Source organism: Leuciscus leuciscus (assembly GCF_965113295.1).
Source record: "Leuciscus leuciscus genome assembly, chromosome: 3".
NCBI lineage: Eukaryota > Metazoa > Chordata > Actinopteri > Cypriniformes > Leuciscidae > Leuciscus > Leuciscus leuciscus.
The window spans coordinates 32,247,484-32,271,905 of record NC_138727.1 but is presented as its reverse complement, the minus strand read 5'-3'; the positions used below and the strand labels follow the sequence as shown (position 1 = coordinate 32,271,905).

The 24,422-nt window shown below is 44.2% G+C and overlaps 1 protein-coding gene across 2 annotated transcripts in view; it reads right to left on the bottom strand.

Annotated features, from left to right (window-relative positions):
* Positions 1-691: 691 nt before the first annotated feature.
* Positions 692-24,422, bottom strand: part of nlgn4xa (neuroligin 4 X-linked a) — a 139,010-nt gene continuing 115,279 nt past the window's right edge. For both annotated transcript variants that reach the window (XM_082164018.1, XM_082164017.1), the window contains 2 exons: positions 12,170-12,959; positions 692-2,164 (listed from right to left, as the gene is read on the bottom strand). In XM_082164018.1, coding sequence (XP_082020144.1) covers positions 1,276-2,164; positions 12,170-12,959 — 1,679 coding nt within the window. In that variant the 3' untranslated portion in view covers positions 692-1,275. The remainder of the gene's footprint in view (positions 2,165-12,169; positions 12,960-24,422) is intronic.

The following is a 24,422-nucleotide window of genomic DNA, read 5'->3' as shown; positions in this document are numbered from 1 at the left end:
ACAAGCCTGGCACAATACTTTACATATTGCTAGCATTTTACGAATAGAAATATCTAACACATACTTCTTTACAAACATATCCAACTAATATAGATACCCAAATCCACTGCCTGTGTTATTTATTTATAGATATTTTTAATTATACAATGCTGGTCACATCAGAAGCTCAGGCAGTGATGATACAGAATAATAATAATAATAATAATAAAAAGAGATTTATGCAGTAAAACAAATGCATGTGGGATGTGGGTAGAAGTTGCTCGATGTACATCCACCCTCCTTCATCAAACTCCCAAATAAAAAAAAATTAAAAAACATTACAACCAGTCTCTGAACAGCTTAAATAGGCAAATTCACCCAGCTCTGTAATGTAATTAGATGCAGTCTTTCATTTTTAACATCTGTATGGGGTCACGGTATGGGGTTATCAAATGTAAAGTAGCAGTCAAACATGCAATATTCGTCAAACATCGGGACAAAGGAATACTCAAATGACTGAAATGGATATTTAGAGGCTTTGGAATAAGAATGCTGTCCTCTCTTTTATTTATTTTTCAGGTGTAAAGGCTGTTTAGCACAGACATGATTTCAAAAAGAAAAAGAAAAGATAATGACTGATTTATTTACACGCACCTTAACGAAAGCGTAAGCTCATTAATAGTCATATTTTGAACTAAACAACAATAAAAGCTTTTGTAATTATTTTAATATTTGTATTTGACTCACAAGTATTTACATGTTGTCACTTTTACAAATTTTGTCATTATTACATTTCAGGCTGGGATTTTTGAGATCAGTCCACATGTTCGGTATGTGACACTCTCAGAAAATAATATTAATGTGTTTGTCTGAAATATAATTCTCGCATAATAACATTGCTCTCATTGTTGCTCTTGGTATATGACACATGTTATGGCACATACAAAGCTTTGTTAGATCCTTTAACCTCTGTCGTTTGTGTGTATATTGTCTATGCAAGCAAAAAAAGTCCTTCAGAAAGAGTTCTTGTCTTTTGGTGTAAAGTCCCCTGCCTTTAACAAGCTTGGCTCCAAATAAAGTATTACTTTAGTAACATTCATTTTTTTTCGCAAGTAGGTCATTTTTGACTTTGATATATTCTGCAAGAAGGCTTCATAGGAAAATAACATCTCATCCACCATGATAAGTCTCAAAGTGGAACAAAGTCAGCACAGTTTGCCATGACAAACAAAGGTCCTTAACCACCAATGCCTTAGCAGACCGTGTCCATTAGTACTGAAAAGGATCTTTCAGAAGCTATACCCTGGTGGTGGAGTGCCCATGGGGTAGGTTGGTACTGTTCTGACTACCTCCAAAAGTGTTGAAATTGTGCAGGGGCTGCATTCCGGCCAGAGAGTTAGGAATCATTGTTATGGTACTTGGCGTCATGAGCGGGATGTCATCGGGCGAACGTCGCAGAGTAAGCGTATAATCAGCCGGGCACGTGAGGCGAAGAGTATCATGGGCCTGTAGTGAATCACACTCATGATGGTGCTCATGTTCCATCTGCTGCTGTTTCATCTGAAGTGACATCAGCTCCTCGCTCTGCAAATGTGCTATGTCATTAGTGTTAGCCACCACATTAGCCGGAGCAGAGTTCCTCTGCGGGCTGGGCCCTCGTCGGTTGGATTCGTGACGACGCTTATCCTTCTTGTAGTAAAGTGCTGCAAAGGCCAGAATGTTGAGGAAGAGGAGAGATGCACCCACCGCGATGGTCACACTGAGCTCAGTAGAGTAATCTCGCTTTGTCTCGATAACCACAGCTGAGTCGTCACCCAGATCATTGCCTTTACGCTGGTCTGTAGTTTGTTTGGTGTTGGCGGGAGGAACACCAGGATGACGAGTGGTGGATGGCCATGTTTTACCTAGTCTCTTAGTGTATGGGAATGGTGTAGTATCCTGAGGAGGTATCTTAGTCGTGGTCGAGACATATTGAAAAAGTTCATTGATGTTATGAAGATGAGGTACCAGCTCTAACCAGAAAGCAACCTTAGTTGCGCGATAGTGATCTCTCACCCTTGGCTTCAGCCCAATGTGTAAGTAGAGCTGGTCTTTGGGGTTGTATTTAGACCAGGCCACTTCCTCGAAACGGTTAGGCTTTGTGTGGATGAATTTAGTGTCCTGTGGAACTGGTTGATTTGGATCCCTAAAACGAGAATTAAAAAGAAAACATTAGTATTTGCCTGACAATTTAGAAGCAAAAAGCATTTTAAATGCAGTGTGTGCTTTAACATTGCAGTGTTATAGAGTAATTTAAATCGCCTTTATTTATATGGTGCTAATTTATTGTTTCAAAGCAGCTTCACAGTAATAAACAGGAACATAACCATCAAATGCAAACTTCATCATATGTGACCCTGGACCACAAAACCAGTCTTATGGGTAATTTTTTTTTAATTGAGATTTATACATCATCTGAAAGCTGAATACATAATCTTTCCATTGATGTATGGTTTGTTATGATAGGACAATATTTGGCCGGGATACAACTATTCTGAGGGCACAGAAAAATCGAAATATTGAGAAAATCGCATTTAAAGTTGTCCATTTCTATTGGCGATAGTGCTGCATCCATTCACAAAAATAAATGTTTTATATATTTAAGGTGGGAAATTTACAAAATATCTTCATGGAACATGATCTTTACTTAATATCCTAATGAGTTTTGCCATAAAAGAAAACTCTATAATTTTGACCCATACAATGTTTTGTTGGCTTTTGCCACAAATATACCCGTGCAACATAAGACTGGTTTTGTGATCCAGGGTCACATATATGAGACAAATTCCACTGTAAAGCAGCTCAACAGAAGACAATAGTGTTGTTATTTAGCTCAAGTCAGTTCAATAACAGTGTCAATGTTGCAAAATGTGTCAATAAATGTCTATAAGGCAGCTAGATCTACAGAAAACAGTGGTGTCATCATCCAGCTCAATTAGATTTGAGTTTTATTCTAATTCAATAGTGCCAGTGTAGTCTAAGTGAATAAATAATATTGCTTAATATTAAGTATCTTTTAAACCCCAACTAAGCAAGCCAAAAAGGACATCTCATCTGGCCAAATGTGTTTATGAGCACATACATTCCATATTAATAGCTGAACCTAAGAGATAACACAGAGATTCATACATATGATCATATTAAAATGTTTCATGACATTGACGTGTTCTAGGTTATGATGCCTCTCCATCAGTATGTTCATTCAGTTTCATAACAAACTGAATTCTGAACTCTCCATCAGTATGTTCATTCAGTTTCATAACAAACTGAATTCTGCTCAGTACAATTTCATAACTGACACACTTGAACAAAAAAATACAGCATTGGTCTGTATTTGAACAGACATTACTGGTATAGCTTTCCCAGCTACAAAAAATAACATACCTAGTGAAAAAGGTTTTACCCGGAAAGCCAATTTACCACTCCTACACATTATTCAGTCTGGGAGTAGCAGACAACCTAGCCGGGCATAAAAGGTTTCTAAATATGGAGATGAGGTGGTAAAAAACGAGCCGGCGTTTCTCTCTGAGTGCATTAGCACTGTCAAGGATTGTTTCTGAAGCAATAGCTTCACTTATCCACAGATTTTGCTCAAAATTTGTTTGTTTATAAAATTGGCCTCAGTAGTCATCTTTTGTCATCTGGCTTTTTACATAGCTTTGCAGAGCACAAATATTTTAACAACAATTTGGTATGACAGAAAGAAAAATAACTTGACTTTGCAGTGGTTTTAAAGGTATTGAGAAACATGGTTTTGAATGCATGAACTTACTTATGAGGGGAAATTTACCTTTATACTGTCATTTGCTTCAATATGAATGTGGAGACAAAGGAAATAATAAATACAAAATTAGCAAGAAACATGTAGCACAGGCAGGGGATTTTAGAAACTATACAACCCCATATGTGGCCATTTATGCCCTCCCGAATGTGGTCATACCCTGGACATGGTGCCCCTGAACACATGCCCAAATGCCCATATGGTTAATCCAACCATGGCAGGCCGGGCAGCGAGGTGGAACGCACGTCTGACAGAGCAATGTGGTGTCCCATAGAGAACAGTGCCACTCTGGGTGAATACAGTTACGTTCATACACAATTCAGTTATTTACAGGAGTGTAACACCCGTAAATTTTCAGGACTCACAACCGAATTCTCAAAAAAACAGTGCAGTGTGAACAGACTCGACTTGACGACTAGTTGTCTGTTAGTTAATTCAGTTTAATTCTTAATATAATTAATGATTATGTTCACATAACTTTTCTATTAAGTGCAATGAGTAATACTTGAGTGAAATGAACTCATATGACTATGATAATTTATGATCATAGAGCTTTAAATCGGACACATTCCACATATTTTTTTTTTATGTTGGAACTGCTTAAAACGGTTCTGAATGGATATGTGGTCAACCAACAGTTCTGATATTTAGTACATTACTGTGATGCTTCATTGTTTGTATCGCAGCATTCCAAACAAGCTGTCAGTCTGTGTTGCTTGGCGACATCAAAAACTTTTACATAGTGCTGGCCTCGTGCATCACAGCCAAGCTGATATTCAATAAAACAGTGCTCATTAATTATTGCCTGCAGTATACAGTCTTCACAGGCTTATATTCAAATTGTTCACTTTCTAGCCAATATGGTACTTCCTTTTGAATACAAAGAACATTTCCATTGATAAATCCACTGTATCCTTAGACAGCATCAGGGAATGTTATGCTTCATTTCCAGTGAGTATACTTGTAATGCCTGATATCCATATTGATTTTCACTTTCATTAACAGATTTGACTCTCCCAGCCAGAATTTGGCAAACGGCGTGATTCCACGATGCATAAATATTTACTTAAAGATCCACTTAATGGTGTGTGCAAAATATAACTGGGAATAGTCATTTTTCCACATTTTATTTTATGCTTCTTGGAACTAATATCTGTGTAGGGCCATTATCATAATTTGTAATGTAATGCACAATATTGACAATATTTCATTGCTTGTAAAGCTAACTGCTGTGTTAACCAGTAACAAAAACAACTGAATTGCACAAGCATTCAGGCTGGAAGTGGCAAATAAAGAGTCATTTACATCACCTCTTATATCGTATTACACCTCTTAAACACTCAGTGGAGGTATTCTGCCTCCAGCGAGAGACAGACCTCTTCTGAGGTTTCACTGTCAATGATGGGCTATTATTTCAACCCAAATGCTTGGTTGAGGGCAAGTCTTTGGGTTATTATTTTTTTTTCCATTGTTGGGAATGTTTTGTGTTACCCAGCCGTTGGGTAAGTGGCTGGGTCAATCTCACTGACAGTTGGAACAATACACTCCTCCCCCACCCTCCGACATAACAAGCCAGCGGCGGAGTTACTAGAACACAGCTGTTGAGTTACAGATCTTTTTGTATCATCTTCAGGAGAGAGCAGTTCTGTGTGCCGCAAAATTGGTTTTACATTTTTTGGTATACATTTTATTTAATCTATAAAGTCTTTACTGTGCAGTAAGTATTTTACGCAACGCAATAAACAGGGATGAGATGTCAGTCAGCTAAATGTGTCAACATGCTAAACCCAAGATGCTAGGTGAAAATAGCCCTTGGTTGGGTTTGCTCATGTTTGATTGAGCCATGGGATGCAAAACAACCTAAATTGGGTTTCTTTCAACTAACATTTTAGTTTTTTCCTTCTTTCGAGGAAAGGTTCATCCCAAAATTTAAATTCTGTCATTAGAATGTACCCTCACGTTGTTTAAAAAAAATATTTTTTATTCCGAGCTACGGAAGCTCTCTTCAGCTGTTTCCACAGCATTTTATTCTTAGTAAGAGTGTTTTGTTGACGCGGTTGAGGGCGGAAGTAGTGAGTGCTTCATTTTCGGGTGTTGCCGCGGTTGCTCCCCTGTGTGCTCCGGCACTGGTGACGGGTCCCATTTCTAAAAGAGCAAACACGGTTGTGATTTGTGTGTCTTTTTCAAGATGCCATTTCATCCGTGCGTTTCTGGGTGTGGTCAGTCTCTGTCGTCCTCTAACGGCCACGAGAGCTGCGTCACGTGCCTGGGCTTTCAGCACGCTGAAACGGCTCTTGTGGATGATTCATGTCCTCATTGCGGGGATATGATCATCTCGGTGCTAAGATCGAGACTCGCTTCCGTTAAACGCGGAAGTGTAGTCCCCGTGCCTTTGCCCCGTTCTAGAGCGCCCCCTGGGTTAACCTCCCAGGGGAAACCTGGAATGCCGCAGGGTACGGGTGATCTGAGAGTTACAGTGAGGGGTAATCCGCCCGGCGTGGCCCCGTGGATCCCTCCCGTTTCTCAGGCATCGCAGCCGGGGGAAGCTCAGCAGGAATGCGCCGGTCCCTCTGTGATGGACCGACCGGACATTTCTTTTGGGGCGACTCCGGACGATGGGATGTCCATCGCAGCATCAGAGGGGGAGCTTGATTTGACGGAGGAAGACTCAGTGCCGTTGCCCTCCTCCGGGAGGGTGGCAACGCCGATGTTGGATCCTGAGATGACGGCTATGCTCAAGAAGGCTGCCGAGGCGGTCGGGCTCGTGTGGAATACACCACCGCGTCCCGAACCGTCTCGGTTGGATGATTGGTTTCTTGGAGCGGGCCGGTCTGGTTCTCAGCCCACCGCTCCGGTACCTTTCTTTCCTGAAGTGCATGAGGAGCTCACTCGGTCGTGGAAGGCACCTTTCTCTGCCAGAAACAGGCTTGGTAGCTCCTCCTCCCTCACTACCCTCGATGGAGGTGCGGATAAGGGTTACAAGGCGATCCCCCCAGTGGAGCGGTCTGTTGCGATGCAACTGTGTCCAGCGACCGCTACCTCCTGGAAGGGAGACCCTCGTCTCCCCTCTAAGGCCTGTAAGTTCTTGTCTGCTTTGGCGGGCAGAGTTTACAAGGCCTGTGGGCAGGCCGCATCTTCGCCGCATGCCATGGCGTTGCTTCAGGTCCACCAGGCCCAGGCACTCATGGACATGCACGAGAGTAGTGCAGATCGTGAGCTAATGGATGAGCTCCGCACTGCAACCGATTTGGCCCTCCGGGGTACAAAGGTTGCAGCTTGCGCGATCGGTCTGGCGATGTCCACCTTGGTGGTCCAGGAGCGCCATCTCTAGCTCAACCTGGCGGAAATGAGGGAAGCGGACAAGGTTCGGTTCCTGGACCCCCCCATTTCCCAGGTTGGGTTATTCGGCGACGCGGTGGAGAACTTCGCCCAACAGTTTTCCACTGTACAGAAGCAGACGGAGGCCATCCGGCACATCCTTCCCCGGCGGCCTGCTGCTGCCTCCACCCGGCCGTCGGGGGTAGATCCTCCGCCTGCCCGTCGCCGAGGGCGTCCCCCTGTGTCCGCCTCTTCTCCCACTGAGCATGTGCGGCAGCCTTCACCCGGGGCTCAAGGTGGATCCAGACGCAGGCGTAGTGCCCCGCCCACCTCAGGTGCTGCCAAGCCAGGTGGTAAGCACAAGCGCAAGCGCTAGTGAGGTGGGCCACCCAGGGATGGGATTTTGTTCTTGGAGATGGTACCGGTTCACTCCCTCCCCTCGGTGGAGGACCGGGGGGAGTCTTTGTTTGTGTATGTCTGTACATAGATTTTCAAAGAAAGAGCAAATTTCTTTATCCCTGAGCATTAGCAGAGGTGAGCTGTAGGTGTTCAACCCAGGAGCCTGACACCAACAGCCACGTCTGTATCACCAGCCCTCATTATGGCGATTCGGTATCGGTTGGGCGTCTCGCACAATTTTGAGATCCTCTGAAACGAGGGAAACGGGTAAGTGCACTTACATGTACACATGATTCAGTCTCGGGCCGCCTACGGGCCTTCCGAGTAGAGTCCCTGTTTACTGAAATAGTGGTTGATGGTATCTGGAATTCTGTTGATTCACCGGTGTAGCGCCGTGAGGTGTTCCTGGCTTTTTCAGCTTTTTTCCTTATGCTAGAGACTCAGCTTCATTAGTTAGCAGTAATGCTTTCGAGGACCCGCTCATGCCTTCTCACGCACTCTGCTGCTAACTAAGGAGGCAGGCCTGGTCTTTGGACGCCTACGGGCTCTCTGAAGCTAGGTCTCTGCCTCCGAACCATTGCCTCATTCTGAGTAGTTCTGGTACACTGAGCCTTTTGGGGTGGTCAGTTGTAGCGCTGAAAAGTGTTCCTGATCGTCTCGATTGGTTCGTGTATTTTTGACTCGGCTGAGGCAATTCAGTTCGTCTGGCACCCGTTCGGTCCGGTGATGCCTGTGTCACTATGTGTGCAGGTAGTACCATGACGAGCGTGGTCATCGCTTCCCACTGGTGAGGGTTGCGGTGAGGCCATTTCTCCAGCCGATATGGAAACAGGTCTCTATGGGATCCGTTTCTGTAATACTTAGGTTACAGTGAGTTCATTGGGATCTGTGTTTACTGTTCGGGCCTTTTTTGGAAGATAAAATGCCCCCGTTCAGTTTTCACACAGCAGGTAAAACTGTGGTCCTTCAGTGGTTGCAACGAAGGACCTGCTGAATCAGTACTTTGGGCTCCACTCTTCCGCGAGACATGGGTCATCCCGTGCCTGGCGTCTGAGATGAAGGTCTCGGTACGGGTCCTTACCCTACGAGTGCTGCATAGTCAGTGGGGTTCGCAGGTCAACTGAGAGGGGTTCCTTTCCTAAACAGAGAGGAACTTTTCTTAGTCTGGAGGTGAACTTGGTTTACATGTTCCTCAGGGGACATGTCCGGTCAGTGTTGGGGTGAGAAAGGGTCCTACTGATTAATTTCAGAGGCTCCCGGGGCATGTGTGAGACGCAGCCATCCTGGATGGTTTCCTCCATGTGTTGACTGCTTCAACATTGACTTTATGACCAGATTCGCTAGTGGCCGTGGCAGAGTAGCACACTCACGTGGTGTGTTACCAAACCCTTAGCCGTGTACAGGTCTTGGTTTTCGAGTCAGTGACTCTAGACCAGATCTGGGGACATGAGCGCAGGGGCCATGTATAATGTTAAGTCAGTTAAGTTGGACGTGTCAGACTACATTGGTGTCTTTTCGCCTAGAGTTTCAGCGAGGATAATTCAAGGGCTTCCTCGCTGGTCCAAACTCGCCTGCCACTACCTCCGATGGGGCTGAAGCTGGGTACGCTTCTCCACAGTAGAACTCTGGCCTGCTCAATCATGCCACCTCAGGGCCTCATGATAGCAAACGTCATAAGAGAGTGGAAACCCCATCCCCCTAGGTGTCAGTAGGGAGGATTCTCTGGGCTGCACTGGGTCATCCGTGCTGCTTTGGGTATTCCCCTATCTTTTCGCTACTCACTGGGGATAGTGGTTGTATCGGAACGAACTGACGCCAGGGTTCACACTAAGGGCGTTGTCCCCGGTGAGCTTTCTTGCACGTCAGCGTGCTATGTCAGAATGAAACAGTCTTCAGTTGCCCTGTTCCGGCCCAACTAGACTTATTCCTCGAGAGCCTTCTGACTTCCTCTGAGTCACTCAGAGATGGGCATCAATGGCACCCGCACTGAGCCCTAAACGGCAGCTTGGTTGTGGTGGTTCAGTATCTACCTCTGAAAGAACTATGGATACTAATACTTCTGCTCGAGCCCCCTCCATACTGGAGGCCTGCTTGTGATCCGAAGTAGAACCGGTTCATTGGCGTTCTTAGAAATAAGAACCCCTGAGATGTTCGGTCATTTTGTCACTTCCCTCCTGCACTAGAATTGTGGAGTGCGGCTTCTGCTCCACCTTTCTGGGTGACGATGTTCTCATGGGCACGTCACGTGTGGCTTCTGAGGGGGGTACAATTTGATCGTCTGGTTCCTGAGCAATGCAAGGGGTCATCCTTCTTGCATAGCTCTTACCTTCTCTGAGACTTCTCCAGTGCCATGCACTCAGAGCGGTCCCCTGAGTAGTCAGGTAGCGAGTTAAAAACCTGTTTTAAGTAACAGTTCTCCTATTGTGTTTTACTCCTCAGAAGGTGGGAACTGTGTGCCTGGATTCGGGCCAGGGCTACTCCTGCTGGGGACCCTGGCCTGGATATGTGCCAATGCTCCTATCTCTCCTGTAATGGGAATAGATAGTGAGCCTGCGAGCGCTGCCTCGAAGGAGGCAGACCCAGCCCTGACTTTTCTCTGCTTCTCTCGCACTGCGGTGGTTGAACAGAATGCAAAGTCTCGGTACCGGACTAACTACTTGTCTGTTTGGGGACCAGCAGAAAGGAGGGTGGTTCCCTGTGCGATGGTTGGCCCACGTGGGAATGTGTGGCCATCATCTTGGTGGAAGTCCAAGGTGCACCGTGACCACTTGGGTTAAGAGTCTCTCCATCTGGAGTGTGTGCTCTTTCCTAAGCGTCGACATGGGTGCCTCGCTGAACAGATATTGTGTTAGGGGTCGGGCGACATTACACTAATGTGTACTGAACTCACGGCTTTGTAGGCTCCTTCATTGAAGTCAGCCTCACTTAGCCTGAGTTTAGTGTCGGCTTGCTACGCCATTCCCCTCCTGACGGAACCCTATTGAGTTCCTCCGAGCCCCCTGTCGGTAGTAGATGTGGCGGAGCGTCTGATACTAGTCCTATCACTTGTATGCTTGTGAAACTTGTGTTAGGTGGGGCCCATACGTTGTGATCCCGTATGTGTATTTCTCTACGGCATGCTTCCTACGGTAAGCTCGTATCTTCCTTCGGCAGAGTCACCTCTGCCGTCACTGGCTGGTTATGTGGCTGGTCGAAAAACAACTGGTAGGTGCATCCACTTCCGTGTTTATACCCGCAGGGTAAGGTGGGGCGTTGATTACGCACCTGCCAAAGCTTGTTGGCTTGATTTTAAGAGTAATCAGAGTGATCGGGCTCACTAGGCGTTATCCCATACAGTCGGTATACGATCGACTAAGTCTCCGTTCCCTCCTTCAGGGAACGAGGGTTACATTGGTAACCGAGACGTTCTACAGAATAAAGAAGTAGGCCTATACCAAATTATTATTATTATTATTATTATTATTTTTATTTTTATTTATTTTTGTGGACAAAAACAGTTAAGTGAACTTTTTTCCAAATATTTTATTTTGTGTTCCTCAGAAAAAAAAGACTGTTGTTGGTGTAATAAAATGTATGTGTACAATATATATGACACATCAAATCCACAAAGCCACCATTGCAAAAAGATGTGTCCACTTGACATCCTGAGTACCAGTGCATGTTAATGTTCCTCATTAATGACCCATGTTGCTCTCTCCAGTCTGAGCATCAGAGCTTGACAGTCATTGCAACAAAGGAAGGCTTACAAATGAGACATTACGTTCTGCACATTTTCCTCCACGGTATTTATTCACCCTGTTTTTTTGGAAACACTCAGAGAGGCTGATATCATCAACACTGGAGTGTTTACCAGAGTCTGGAGTGACTCTCTTGCAAAGCGAGCATTCTCCAAGTGCTGCTGAAATTGCTTTCGTTTTTCCTCCTCTGTTTTAAAGTACTCGCGCTGAGAGAAACACTTAGCCAGCGAAGGGAGAGCAGCCTGACGTGAGGTACTGATGAGCCTGCCAATCTATCTCCTGACACACAGGTATCAGCTGGAGTGGTGCCAAACAGCAGAGGCTGTTCTGCCTATAAACTGTGAATGGAGCCCTGAAAGTGTGAGTAGGCCCCAGTCACTTATATCTGGAGGAGGTTTGGGATGAATTGGGCTTGCACTGAGTACAGTGATGCTGTAGGGAACGAAAGCAGATAAAGAACCCCATAACTCATGGCTACTTAAGAGCTGGTCTGATAGCATAAAAAATATGATATGAGTGACAATGTTGAGTCTTTAAATTGGGATATGCGAGGAGACCGCAAAGGCCTCTGAAGATTGTGATCTGTGGCAATTAACAACAACAATTATTTACAGTAAGAATCTTAAGAGATCTTAATGGACATCTAAACAGAGTTATAATGCTAAGGAAAAGCAGCAAAAAAAAACTAACAAAAAAACATTTTCAATATATGTATGAGTTCATATTTTTCTTCTTATGAAGAAAAAAAAAGTGTATAATGTTACTGACCTTAATAACATATGAAAAAGGTTACAAATACACTTTTGTATTTGATTGGACACTTCTGACACTTTTGATTGGAGTCTTAGTTCAGTTATGCAGTGTACAGGTATATGTTTAATTAACAGAACAGAAAAAAAAAAAGACTTTAACTTACCCCGTTTTAGCGAAATTCGTCCAGTAAGTCATTACCACCGCTGAAAGCATGACATCGTTTTTGGAAAAATTGCAGTTAAAAAGATCAGTGGGGCCAATCATGGGAATTCCAAACACATAAGGCACCTCGTCTCCATGTGCTGAATCAGACCAGCTAGGTTTCATTTCACTCTGACAATGGTGGTAGAATGCATAAAAGTACGTTGGAGATCCGTACTGAGCATGAAGGTCTGCCGTAGCTACCGCTGGTGCCACCCATTGGTGATCGGTGAAGAGTGCAACCAGAGTCTTTCGTCTGGTCTCCGGATTCTCCTTGTCAGCCCAGTCGGTATACATGAACTTGATGGTTTCTCGGAGCGTATCCTTGCCCTCGGGATAACCATAGAGGTGGTCCACAAAATCAGACACAGCAAAGTCAAAATCGTTTGCAGAGACACCATCCTCACTGTCCACGATGCCATCCACAAATTTAAAACCCTCACCCTGGTTGACGCCAAGCATGATGTCATAGTTGAGGAACTCTCCCTGCTCCATCAGAATTTGGGGGTCATCGGGGATGACATCACCATCGATGACTGGACCAAAAGCAATGTGGTACTTGGCCTGTGTTATGTACTGTTCGATCAGCTCCTTGTAGTTTTTGTTCTGTAGACATTCCACCAGATCTATAGTATCTAACATGTTGCAGCCCACCTTCTCAGCTAGTATGCGGGTGTATTTGGCTGGCTGGTAGTTGACGGCCCAGCTTGATAGAGCAGTCCCACTCTGGATAATGGCTTTCTGAAACAAATCTGAAAATAAAAAATAAATAGAAAGAAAGAAACAGCAATTAATATATATATATATAAAAACAATTTTTTTTTAAAATTGGCCAAAATTTTTACTTGACGTGCGAGAAACAAGTGAGGTTTGTTTCTTATGTGTTACACAAGCATGATTGCGCTTCCATATGAGATGTGCTTTATGCATGTGCATTGATCAATGTTTTATGCAAATAAAAGCCTAAATTAAATCTAATAATGAATCAATCTTGTCTTTTTAGAAGACTTAGATTAAACTACTTCATATGGAATCATATGGATTATTTTTACAATGTATTTTAATCAATTTTTATAAGCATAGTTTTGGGTGAAAGGACTTTTAAAGAAAGGAACATAAATCTATCAGGTGTAATTAAAAATATCTTAATTTGTATTTTAAAGGTGAATGAAAGTTTCATGGGTTTGAAATGACATGAGAGTGAGTAAATGACAGATATTTCATTTTTAACTATTCCTTTAACACTATTCAAAGTGAGAACTGAAGGAAAACAATGATCACAACAATAGTGAAATTGAAGAAACAAATATCAAGGTGTTTGTTTATTTCATATTTTATAATACACTGTCTCATTGGAGACTTCAGTTGGAAATGAAAGAGCATGTAGAAAATAATGCTTTGTAATGAGGCCTGGGATTTTTGTCCCGTCATATTGTTATGGGTAAGTAATATCAGTCAGACGCCAACTAATATGCATGTGTCTTGTAGCTGTACCTTTGTCAGCTCAGCCAGGCGTGGCCATAACACGTTGACACAGATTGTGTCCTAGAAAATAGCAATACCTCAGGGCACGGACCTCACTAGGCTGAACCAAGGCTTCTGACGCACTGACACTGAGAGAAAAATAGCCTTCACTCAAGTTTATAATGTCAAAAATATGAAAATATATCAAAGGGAAAAAGTCAGTACTGTCAAGAGCTTTTTAAAATATTGGGCATTAAAAATATTAATATCAATGTCCAGACAGTGGGGCTTAGCAGACCCTCCCCATAAAGCAAAGACTTATTATATGTTTTAAACTGTAAAAGTAAGTTCAAATCAAGCCCAGATGGGTTTGTCATGCACATTGAGCTGTACATGTGGAATCTTAACATAATGACAAGAATAAAAACAGTAAATATCTGCATTTTCTTTTTGTTTTAAAATAAGCTTTTTGTAGATCAGAAAATGGTTTGATATCCTAAGGAATGTATGATTCATTTTCTTCTTCTTCTCCTTATAAGTAGTATCAAGCACACAATTAAAGTTGGTAACATTTACATATTGCATATTGCAAGATGCATTGCAAAAAATGCTAATGGAGGAACATCTATGTCATATGGCAAACATAAAAAAGCTCAAGGCATTTTCTTATGGTACACCATTATACTCTTTAGAGTGCCTGACATGTATCTGAAGACAAAGGGCTCAGATGAACAGCAGGAGTAACAAGTGAAAATAAATGCCTTTGCTTATTTCACAATTTACATTATGTAATTCATTCATAAATCATGGCCGAGCTTTTAGACCGGAACACCAGGAGAGAACTCTACATCTTGTCCTGTTACTTTGATCAAATATGGCACTTCCTTATTTGGTGTTGTGTTAGTGCTAGAGTAACTGTAGCCAGAGGTCATTTGATCCATTACTAGATTTCGTCTGCTATCTAGCCAGGCTGGACATTGAATGTAAAATCTATTTTTATAGTGGAACAATTGAGTTTCAGATGAATGCCTTGTAGGGGTTGTTGTTACAATGAAAATGGCATGCAGCCAGGCACATTGGGACAGAAGATTCTACCTCAAAGAAAGAGAGAAACAAATGGAAACACTTTACAAAAAGGTGTCATTAGTTAACGTTAATGTTAGAAATTCAACTGTTAAAAATTCAACTGTTCATTGTCAGTTCATGTTAGCTCATGTTCATTGTAAAATAAAATGTAATATCTGTTCATATTAATGTATTAGTAAATGTTCAAATTAACATTAACTAAGATTACCAAATGAAGATTACCAAGTGTTTTTCATTGTTAGTTCATATCACCTAATATAGTTAACTAATGTTAACAGATGGAACCTTTTACCAAAATATTTTCATAATTTAGTTTTTTTATTATGATATATATATTTTTTTTAAGCATGGATTAAAAGGGTTAAAGTTTTTTTTTTTTTTTTTTTTTTTTTTTTTTTTTTAAACAAGGCAACATGCATAAATGGACTAAAACAGGGGTGTCCAAGCTCGGTCCTGGAGACCAACTGTCCTGCAGAGTTTAGCTCCAACTTGCCTCAACACACCTGCCTGGAACTTTCTAGAATTCCTAGCTGGTTCAGGTGTGTTTAAATAGGGTTGGAGCTAAACATTCCAGGGCTGAATCAGAAATTCCCCCCTAATACCTCCATTACTATTCCCTACTTTAGTCCACTAATACAGTTCACTTGAAGGAGTGAATGAAAAAGAGTGAGCGAATTCGGACAGCCGTTGAAAGTACATCAGCTGTACATCTGTTATTGTGGTACAACGTGGGATTGAATGAGTGCACTCAATAACGTCCACTAAGGTTTCGGACAACACTACAAATGGCTTTCCCCACAAATAATGCCAGTTTGGACACCCTTGGACTAAAATTTGTTAATGCAAGTCACATGTGAGTTCATGGCTCTCTCATTGGTCATAAGTGCTCTGTTTATGTTCGGGGGTTTCTCTCATAGTGGGACAACTATGAACTACCCTCTGTTCCTTTTTCTAAAAGTCATGACTTATGTATTTATGAGTCTGGACATAAATTAAGCAATGTTTCAATGCACCTATTTAGTCGAAGAGCAATTAGATGGTGTTTTCGGATAAATAGGTGCACATTGATTGATTTGCAATGAAGTCCTAGTGCATATTTTACCTCATCTTTGCTCCAGTTTATCTGATTCGTTCTGCTAGCCAAACAAACAGTGTTGTAGGCTATGTAATACAGTAGAGTTCATGCATAAAGAAATTGGTTCTTTCATCTGCTGAGTCAGACTGCTATCTCACCAAATGTGAACCGCTCCAAAATTTGTCTTCAGTCGGACTGAGATCACCTGACGAATTGTTTGATCCAGATCTGAATTTGATTGTCATCTTAAATGAACAAAACTATGAGAGAAAACGCATCATGTTCCGAAACAAATGCTCAAAAACGATCCACGTGTGAAATCGGACTTAATACCTCTTATTAAATGGCTCTCTGAAATGCTTTATTCTGATTGATCAGCCATGACATTCCAGGATCTGTTAATCCCCGATTGTGACCATCGTCAGTATACGCTGTATAATGACCACTCGTCCCGGTATTTGAGACCAGCTCTTCTTTCATTTTTCTCTTATCATACCATAGACTCACTATCTCTCTTTTCATTCAAATGCAGCTGATGCCATCAGTTAATGACAGTATTTACTGTAAATGAAACTTCTGTATGTTGTAGTGTCCGTCTTGTTTTCTGTATGATTATTATGTACACTGTAATGGATTATGAGGTAATAAACAGGTACAATTTTAAACTGGCTTCTTCTCAAATCAATATTCTATGCACCTGTCATTATTTATGTTGTGAAAAATCCACAGAGAAATCCAGGAAACTGGGTCAGAACCATTACACTGGAAACCAAAGAGAGCGCTCAGAAATGCTGTGTGACACTTACAAGACTTCACAATGAATGAGTGAATACACAGGGCTTATAGGCAGTTAACAAGGGTATTGACACACAGGTGGAAGTCCGGACAATGGGTTTTGGGAAATGCAGTCCATGATGAGATAACAAAGACAGAGGGAGTGCCCTCAGGTGGCTATCATAGGCACTCAGGCTGGCAGGTGTGACAACAAGAAAATAGGTAACACAAGGTTTAATTTGTTAGCAGATCAAGATAAAATGTTGTATTTGTTTAACATTAGTTAATGCACTGTGAATTAACATGAACATGATTATTTTTATTTATTTTTACTAACATTATTATTTTTTTATATAAATGCTGTAAGAATATACTGCTCATTGTTAGTTTATGTTAGTTAATGCATTAACTAATGTTAACAAATGAGACCTTATTGTAAAGTGTTACCAGGAAATATGTATTTATTTGTGATAACAATGGGCTAGATGTTGTCACGGCGGTGTGTAGACAGACTGAAGATGCAGGCAGATGATGAAGTATAAATGCAAACTTTAATAATAATTCACAGATAATCCACATACGGGGCAAGAAAACGTACTTGGTTACTAACGTAACCTCGGTTCTCTCTAGAAGAGGGAACGAGTACTGCGTAAGATATCTTACGCTAGGGGAAAATCCTTTTCCGCGAGATATTGAAGCCAAAAATTATCCTTAATTTTGTAATAATGCAAAACGCGTTGCAGCAGCAATGCAGACATAGGCGAGACAGCTCGCGCGCCTATTGGCTGCTCTGCGGCAACTGCAGCAGCCTATCGAGCGAGGCCTGGCGTGACGTCAGACCCAATCAGGGCACTTCGCGCCCGCTGCGTCACGTCCTGCCGAAATGGGCGTGGTCTAGGCCTATAAATATCGCTCGCAGGCAGCTATTATCTGGTTTTTCATCATCGAAGCAACCAGAGCGTGTGCATGCACGGCAAGATACGCAGTACTCGTTCCCTCTTCTAGAGAGAACCGAGGTTACGTTAGTAACCGAGTACGTTCTCTTACGAGAGGTCTCTCGTACTGCGTAAGATATCTTACGCTAGGGGACCCAGTGTAAAACGCCGTGCATGCTGAGATCTGACACCAAAGACCCAAGGGCGAAAGCCCGGGGTACATATAGTGCACAATCACTCAGTGAACTCACAGAGAGTCCGGGAAGAAGGAGGGGTGCAGCCTCACTTTTCCACATAAAGTAGCGTCGAAGGGACGCAAATTTCATCATACAGACAGGGCGGGGTACGGCCTGAACTGATGGGAAAAAATGTGGGTCTTACACAGTTTGCCCAGCTTTAACCCTCTGGGGACCAAAAACGCGCCCACGCGTTTTGCTCGTTTTTTTTTTTAGCAATGAAAAATAAACACAAAATGCTCTGTTAATTTTGATCTTTCATTTTCGTGTAATACATCAATCGATCCTGTTCAGTTTCTATTTTTTTTCTGTATACTCACAATACAAATAAAGTGTTTTGCTTTTTGACAAATAAAGAAAAACTAACATGATGCTATTTCTGCCTTCTCTCTGTCAGTAAACTCCCATTTGAAACGCGTTCGAAAATTATCTATAACTCCGCGAAAATTCAGTCAAACAGGCAAACAGACCCACGGGCATAAAGCTTGAGATCGCAGCTTTTAAATGAAGTAATTTATATAAAAAACAAATATTATCAGCTTCTGTAATCTGTATAAAAAGAGAGCGACTCCAGTCGAGCTCATTAGGAGCCATTCAAAAGTAATGTGACCACTCCCCGGAGAGCGCGTGCTATTCAAACGCAAATTCTGAGAACCATTTCAGTCTGTGAAACGCCCCCACATCAGCTGTAAACAAAGAGGCATAATATAGCCTACCTTATGGAGAAAATTTTCCGTGCTGATATGAGGAGCAGATCCCGCTGAGGAGTGAGGTAGGCTAAGTTATCCTTTCTCAAGTGTTAATGTGGAATAACGTTATGGAATAACGTTGTAGGCTTATGTAAACAAAAAGATGAATCGCGTTTCTATAATATGAATCGCGCGTCTATTTGTAAAGAGTGTTTAGCCTAAATATGAATCGCGCGTCTGTGTGTGAAAGAATAAACTGCTTTTACAGTTACAGTTACTGCGTTACAGTCAGGCGAAGTATGAAAGACAACATTTTGTTGACTAGATTTGGGTACAGTTTTTACTGTAGAATATACTGTCACATCAAATAAGCTTTTCTGAATATATATAAAATACTATTTTGTCAAAAATAAAGTCATAGACTAAGATGTTCCAATGTTGGCTATATTCAAACTAATGAATACATATGATAAAATGTAGGCCTATAATCTTTTTTTTTTTTTTTTTACAAAGAAAGAGTACTTTTTTGCAGAAATATTGCTGAAATTGTAATTATTGTTGTAATTGTAACCTTTTTAATAAAATAGCAAAACATATTTACAAGATAGATGTAAGCAAAATCTTAAATGGTCAATATAAGTCTTCTTCAAAATATATATTTTGTCTTTGCATTGTGGCTCAGTCAGTGTCACACCTGAATGAATGGCTAATTATGCAGAGTCATTATGCAGAGTGGGTGGGACTAAGGTGTAAACTACTCCTCCCCCTCGCATATTGGCTTTCCAAGCAAAACCTGTTTTACACCATTTAAATAAATGTTTTTTTTTTGTGAACGATAAAGCAAGACTATTTTCACATAATTTTGAAGCTAGAACTGAAAGGGACAACATCCATTAGTCAAAAGTCTTGTGGGCACATATTTTGTATGAGTTTTGTGGTCTTATTTCAGCAACTTTCATTTTTATTTTTTTAAATAACCACGCATAAACATTATTCTCTTAAAAATACAAACATCTACATACATGTTGCTCGCATATTATGGTAGGCCTGTTTGTGCTATATAGAGTGAATTTACACCTTTGCCATTAACATGTTTATAAATAACTGAAAAAAGCACAAATGTCAGAGCATGTCAGAACATCTCAAGGGCCCCAAAAACAGCTTGGTCCCCAGAGGGTTAAACTGTCGAAAATTGAGCTGTGCTCAGTAAACGCAGCATTCTGAGCTGAACGCATCAGGTCAGATAATACTGGTAGTTTAGACCGACAGCAGCCTGGCCTGCAGGGCGGGAAAATAGGTTATAAAACCTTATAAATGTAGACGGGGAGGCCCAGCCTGCCGCCATACAAATATCTTGCAAGGCAATCCCACTTGACCAAGCCCACGAAGAGGCCATGCCTCTTGTGGAATGCGCTCTGACACCCAAAGGGCACTGCATGCCCTTGGAGGCGTATGCCAGCGCTATAGCATCAACTATCCATCTGGATAGGCTCTGTTTCGACGCGGCTAGTCCCTTAGAACGTCCGCTAAACGAAACAAAGAGCTGTTCCGTCTGTCTGAAAACAGACGAGCGAGACACATAAGCTCGTAATGCCCTGACTGGGCAAAGGAGGCTCGCGTCTCTTTCCTCATCAGGGACCGGTAGGGCAGACAGAGAGATAATCTGCGCCCTAAACGGTGTGTTGAGGGATTTTGGAACATAACCGTGCTTAGGTTTGAGTATAACTTTTGAGTCATTGGGCCCAAACTCCATGCACGCCGCGCTCACAGAGAGCGCGTGCAGATCCCCTATGCGCTTCACCGAAGCGAGAGCCAGCAAAAACACCGTTTTGAAAGACAGGTGTTTCAAATCGATTGACTGTAAAGGCTCAAATGGCGCACCTTTCATGGCTTCCAGAACCGTAGAAAGGTCCCATACGGGGACTGAGGGAGGTCTGGGAGGATTCAGTCTCTTAGCTCCTTTAAGGAAGCGGATGACTAAATCGTTCCTTCCTATTGACTGACCAAGCGTTGTTTCTGAGAACGCTGCTATAGCCGCCACATAAACTTTGAGCGTGGAGGGGGCCCTGCCCCCATCCAACAGCTCTTGTAGGAAGGAAAGCACCTCCGTCACATCACAATTTGTGGGTGACACACCACGGGCTGTGCACCAGCCCGAAAACACTGACCATTTCGAAGAATAGAGTCGTCTTGTAGACGGAGCTCTAGCCTGGGTGATCGTGTTTAATACTCCTTTAGGGAGTCCAACATGTACCCGTTGATGGCCCAGACATGAAGGGACCATAGATCCGGGTGAGGATGCCAGATCGAGCCGCGGGCCTGTGAGAGGAGATCTCTCCTCACTGGTACTGGCCACGGGGCAGTACTTGCTAACTGCATCACGGCTGGGAACCAAGGTTGGTTTTTCCAGAACGGTGCTACCAGCAGTACTGAGCATCCTTCTTCCCTGATCCGTTCTATCACCTGAGGCAGGAGAGAGACGGGGGGAAAAGCATAGAGCGGGCGGCGGGGCCACACATGGGACAGCGCGCTCCTGCTCTTGGAGAAAAATTCTTGACAGTGAGCGTTTTCTTGAGACGCAAACAGGTCCACTTCCGCTCTGCCGAATTTCTTCCACAGCAGTTGGACTGTCTGTGGGTGTAGGGACCATTCGCCTGCCGGAACATTGTTCCTGGACAGTCTGTCTGGTCCTATATTCATGATCCCTGGCACGTGCGCTGCTCTGAGCGAGCGCAGGTTGCACTGAGCCCATACCAGGAGGCGTTCTGCCAGCCTGTACAGTTTCTCGGAATTGATGCCGCCCTGGCGATTTATGTAGGATACCACAGACATGTTGTCCGAACGGACCAAGACGTGGTGACCTTTTATTTGGGGACAAAAACGCGTCAGCGCGTTGTCTACTGCCAGCATTTCGAGGCAGTTTATGTGCAGGAGCTTCTCCCGTTCTGACCACTGGCCGAAGAACGGTCTGCCCTCGAGCAGCGCTCCCCATCCCGAGGTGGACGCGTCCGTGGACACCACTTTCACCCTCGAGGAAGTCCCCAGGCTTACACCTGATTGGTACCAGTCGTTCGCTTTCCAGGGTTTCAGAGCTGTAACGCATTTCTGATTGACCCTGAGGCGAAGCAAACCGGGTGCCCACGCTTTGCGTGGGACTCGCGCTTTCAGCCAAAACTGCAGCGGGCGCATGCGGAGCAGACCCAGCTGGAGTACTGACGATGCTGAGGCCATGAGACCTAGCATCTTCTGAAATCTTTTGAGCGGGACAGACGCGCCGCAGCGAAAAGAGTTCGCTGTGCGTCGAATGTCTACCGCGCGCTGTTGTGATAGTCGCGCTATCATGGATAGTGAGTCCAGTTCTGTGCCCAGGAAAGATATTTTCTGACTGGGTGACAGGGAGCTCTTCGCCCAATTGACACTCAGACCCAAATCCTCGAGGTGATCGAGTAAAATGGTCGTGTGTTCTATGAGCACTGCGCGAGATTGAGCTAGAATCAGCCAATCGTCCAAATAATTCAGCACTCGCATGCCTCTCATTCTGAGGGGTGCGAGCGCCGCGTCCATGCACTTCGTAAATGTACGGGGTGCTAGGGACAAACCGAACGGCAGGACTGTGTACTGATATGCCTGGCCCTCGAAGGCGAATCTCAAATATCGCCTGTGACGTGACGCTATCTGTATTTGAAAATACGCGTCTTTCAGATCTATTGACACAAACCAATCTCCTTGGCGAATCTGCACAAGGATTTGCCTGGTCGTGAGCATCCTGAACTGTCGCTTCACAAGCACTTTGTTCAGTTGCCTTAGATCTAGTATGGGTCTGAGACCCCCGTCTTTTTTCGGTACCAGGAAGTATCTGCTGTATAGCCCTCCCTCGCTCTGATCTTGAGAGAGAGGTTCTATGGCCCCTTTGCTCAATAGTTTCGTCACTTCGGCTCGAAGTAGATGTGCTACTTCTGTTTTTACCGTGGTTTCGACGCGCGCCACATAGCGGCGAGGGCGTCGGCGAAACTGCAGCGAATAGCCTCTTTCTATAATGTTCAGCACCCACTTCGAAACCCCGGGTAGCTTTGCCCATGCGTCTGCATGGATAGCTAGGGGTTGAATACGAAGCGCGCTCCGCTCGCTCAGCGATGGAGAAGCTTCGGTGTGCTGCAACACAAGCGTGTCGCTCGTGACATTTGAGGCATGGGGCGCGCTGATGACAGCGGGCAGATTGCCAACGCTCGACTCCTCTGCGGTGGTTAACCGCGAGGGGGAGGGCTGGGCGGTTCCCGTGGGAACTGTCATGTCTATGTGTGGATGTGGGCGCGGGACAGCGGGCACATTTATCACACCGAAAGCATCGTTCGCTTGCGTGAAGCGAGTGCACGTTGGTTTCGTTTTTACAGAAACCGTGAGACATGCATAACGTGGTGTTAGTGGGCACTGGGTAGTGGGCACATTCACCATGTTTGAAGCGCAATCGGTCTGAGCCGATTCATGTGCGCGAGCCCTGTGTGACGGGCTGTGCTTGTGTGTAGAGATGGGCACTGGGCAGTGGGCATTCTTCTTACACATAAAGCACCATCGGCCGTGGCCGGGACACCAGAAAAAATTCACACTTATGGGATTTATCTGGGTAGCCGTAAAAACGGCGTTTGTGTGCAGGCAAGCGGGTGACAGAACCGACTTGTTTACTGCAGGATACACTGGAACAGTCACATTTACTGGAACTGAACGAGCGAGAAGTTGCCATAGAAACAGAGAGCGTCAACATGCTGGCGTTTATTGCAGGCCTGCGTGCATTACAACAGGCTTGTTCACTGCAATATTGACATTTCCAGTCGCCTGTTTCAGAGGGGAAAGGGAAATGTATAGGAAAAAGGAGGTTGGTCCGTCCGCAGCGGGACCAGAAAAACTCCCTTTTTTCCTTACGCCAGTGACGCACGGAACACCATAGAAACGGTGTTTGGGTGCAGGCGAGCGGGTTGTACAACGCGCTCGTTGGCTGCAAAATACACATCTGCAGTCGCCTTTTCAGGGAACTGACAGAGCAAGCATTGACGGCATAAGAGAGCGTCAACGTGCTGGCGTTTGTTTGCAGGCATGCGTGTATTACACCAGGCTTGCTCACTGCAATACTGACATTTCCAGTCGCCCGAACTTCAGAGGGGAATGAGAAATGTACGAGAAAGAGGAAGTCGGTCCGTCCGCGGGGGGACCAGAAAACGCTCTTTTCTCCTTTCGCCAGTGACGCACGGAAACCATAGAAACGGTGTTTGGGTGCAGGCGAGCGGGTTGTGCAACGCGCTCGTTGGCTGCAAAATGCACGTCTGCAGTCGCTTTTCAGGGAACTGACAGAGCGAAGCATTGGCGGCATAATTTTAACTGCCGCTAGACCGGGATTCGAACTCCGGTCTCTCGTGAGAAAAACCAATGATTCCGCCACTGAGCCACAGGGGGGGAACGCAAAGGTTTTCGGATGCACGAGCATATAAGAGCGTCACATGCTTTCTTCGGCGTATGCTTGCAGGCGCGCTTGTATTAAAACAGGCTCGCCTGCTGCAATATTGATATTTCCAGTCGCATGATCAGGGAACTGGGAATATGTATGAGAAATTGAAGGTCAGTCCATCCTCGGAGGGACTAAAAACACACCTTTCTCCTTTCGCCGGTGAGTGACGCATGAATGGGGCGCAGAAGGCAGGGTAGCTTTCTTATAACGTAAAGAAAAAACTAACCCCGACCGTCCGCTTCCAGCCTCCCTTGTTGAGCGGCGCAGTTTGCGCGGCTTGAACAGAGGGAGAGAGAAAGCTAGCCCCGTGACCGCCCGCTCCTGACATCCTCTGTGAGCGGCGCGGTGTGCGCGGCTCGAACAGAGGGAGAACAGGTATCGTCCCCCAAGCAGGCAAGGCAAGCGGGCGAACCGGCAAGCTTTGCGGGTTGGGGGGGGGGGGGGGGCGGGGGAGCAGTC